A 1,529-nucleotide genomic window follows, 5' to 3' on the forward strand; every position below is an offset into this window, starting at 1 on the left:
CACAGATGACCAAAGGCATCGAAATGGCCATAGCCCTGACAGAGCAGGGCGTCCCGCCAGCCCCGCACTGTCGTCCACGCACAGCAGCATCCTGGGGTCTTGGCCTCCACTCCTTCCCAAAGCAAAGGCCATCCCACCCACCCACCCACACGAACGTCCTCACCTCCTTCCTTTCACTCCTCTTGGAAATAACAGAAAATAAGAAATTGTCACCCACTAAGCATTTCAGAAACAGCCATTGTGAATCTAGCTCTGTGCTTGCTGTTCAGACATGGATAGAATTGCAAGCAAGGTGAGAAACGCGCCCAGACACCCCGTCTCCACGTCGGGCAGCCCTGCCCCTGGAGGGCTGGGTCCCCAAGCGGGCCTCGCCTGTCGGAGCCACTCCAGCAGCACTCAGAGCCGTCAAAGACGCAGTCATTCTCGTAGAGCGGACACAGCTTGCTTCCAGGTACTCGTGGACTTTAATGGAAGCACAGGAAGGTCGGGGCGGTGGCACCCAAGGCCTCGCCTGTGGGTCTCAACGGGCCGGCGCTCTGTGTCAAGGTCCCACACCCCCACTGACAGGTGGTCCTGGCTCATCCCGTACCGACTGCTGTGGCTGAATTTCATGTCGGACATGGAGGAGATGATTTCTGAGGACCTACTGCTGGGCTCTTCCAAAACCGGAAAACACAGTGTTTCCACTTCTGTTTAAAAACCGGAGAATAGCCCACTTTGCAGTGCAAGCGAGGCCTCTAGGCTCAACGGGCCCTGGCCTGAAACCTGGAGAGCCGCTGGGCACCCTGTAGATGCTCTGCACAGCCGGTGGCTCCACGGGGGCCGGGGCCTGGTACACCCCGGCCAGCAGGCTCCACGCAGACACCACGCCGGGCACCACGAGAGGCCGATGTGGGCCCAGGGCCCTCTGACTCCCCAAGCCATGGGTGCTGCAGGGCCAGCCCGCAGCTGAGGACGGCTGGACTGCAGCCACAGCGGTGCCACCTGCCACTGCCCGTCAGGAGAGGGGTTTCCTTCAGCATTCGATGGGCAAGACTCACTGCAGCAAAACCCACCTACTGTCTTCAGAAAGACTCTGAAGACTTCCTGGGCAGACCTTTCCTTCCCCAGCACTTCTGCTTTATCAGTAGTAACTCAAGTGCCTGTCTTACCCGCCGCCCGCCCGTGTGCCAGACCCAGAGCCCGTCCTGGCTCCGGGACCTGTGGGTGAGGAGGTCTGTGCTTCCTTTCATTTTCAGCTGCTGCTTTTTAAAAAATGTACATGGATTACAAAGAACCTGTATGTTTATTGACTCTGCATCTGAAGTTGATCCTAAGCAGCCTGGCGGCAGTACTGAGCGTTTACTCACAGAAGTAACCTGGCTGACAGATAAAACCACTCTTGGAATCTAAGCCTGTTTACTCAAGAGTGTTGTCTTGAAAACACAGGCCAAATGTGCAGGCTCTGCCGGAGCTCCCCCACTTTACAGTGGGAGACGCTCTGGACGCACTGACCAATACACTGATTCACTGCAGGACAGTGTCCAGAA

At 57.2% G+C, this 1,529-nt stretch overlaps 1 protein-coding gene across 1 annotated transcript in view; it reads right to left on the minus strand.

The window, feature by feature from the left end:
- PPP2R2D (protein phosphatase 2, regulatory subunit B, delta) overlaps positions 1-1,529 on the minus strand; it is a 4,976-nt gene that overhangs the window by 2,611 nt on the left and 836 nt on the right. The window contains 4 exon segments of the mRNA XM_010859561.1: positions 373-448; positions 451-462; positions 507-656; positions 766-929. Coding sequence (XP_010857863.1) covers positions 373-448; positions 451-462; positions 507-656; positions 766-929 — 402 coding nt within the window.

This window comes from Bison bison, unplaced genomic scaffold (genome assembly GCF_000754665.1).
Source record: "Bison bison bison isolate TAMUID 2011002044 unplaced genomic scaffold, Bison_UMD1.0 scf7180017864456, whole genome shotgun sequence".
In the NCBI taxonomy this organism is placed as follows: domain Eukaryota; kingdom Metazoa; phylum Chordata; class Mammalia; order Artiodactyla; family Bovidae; genus Bison; species Bison bison.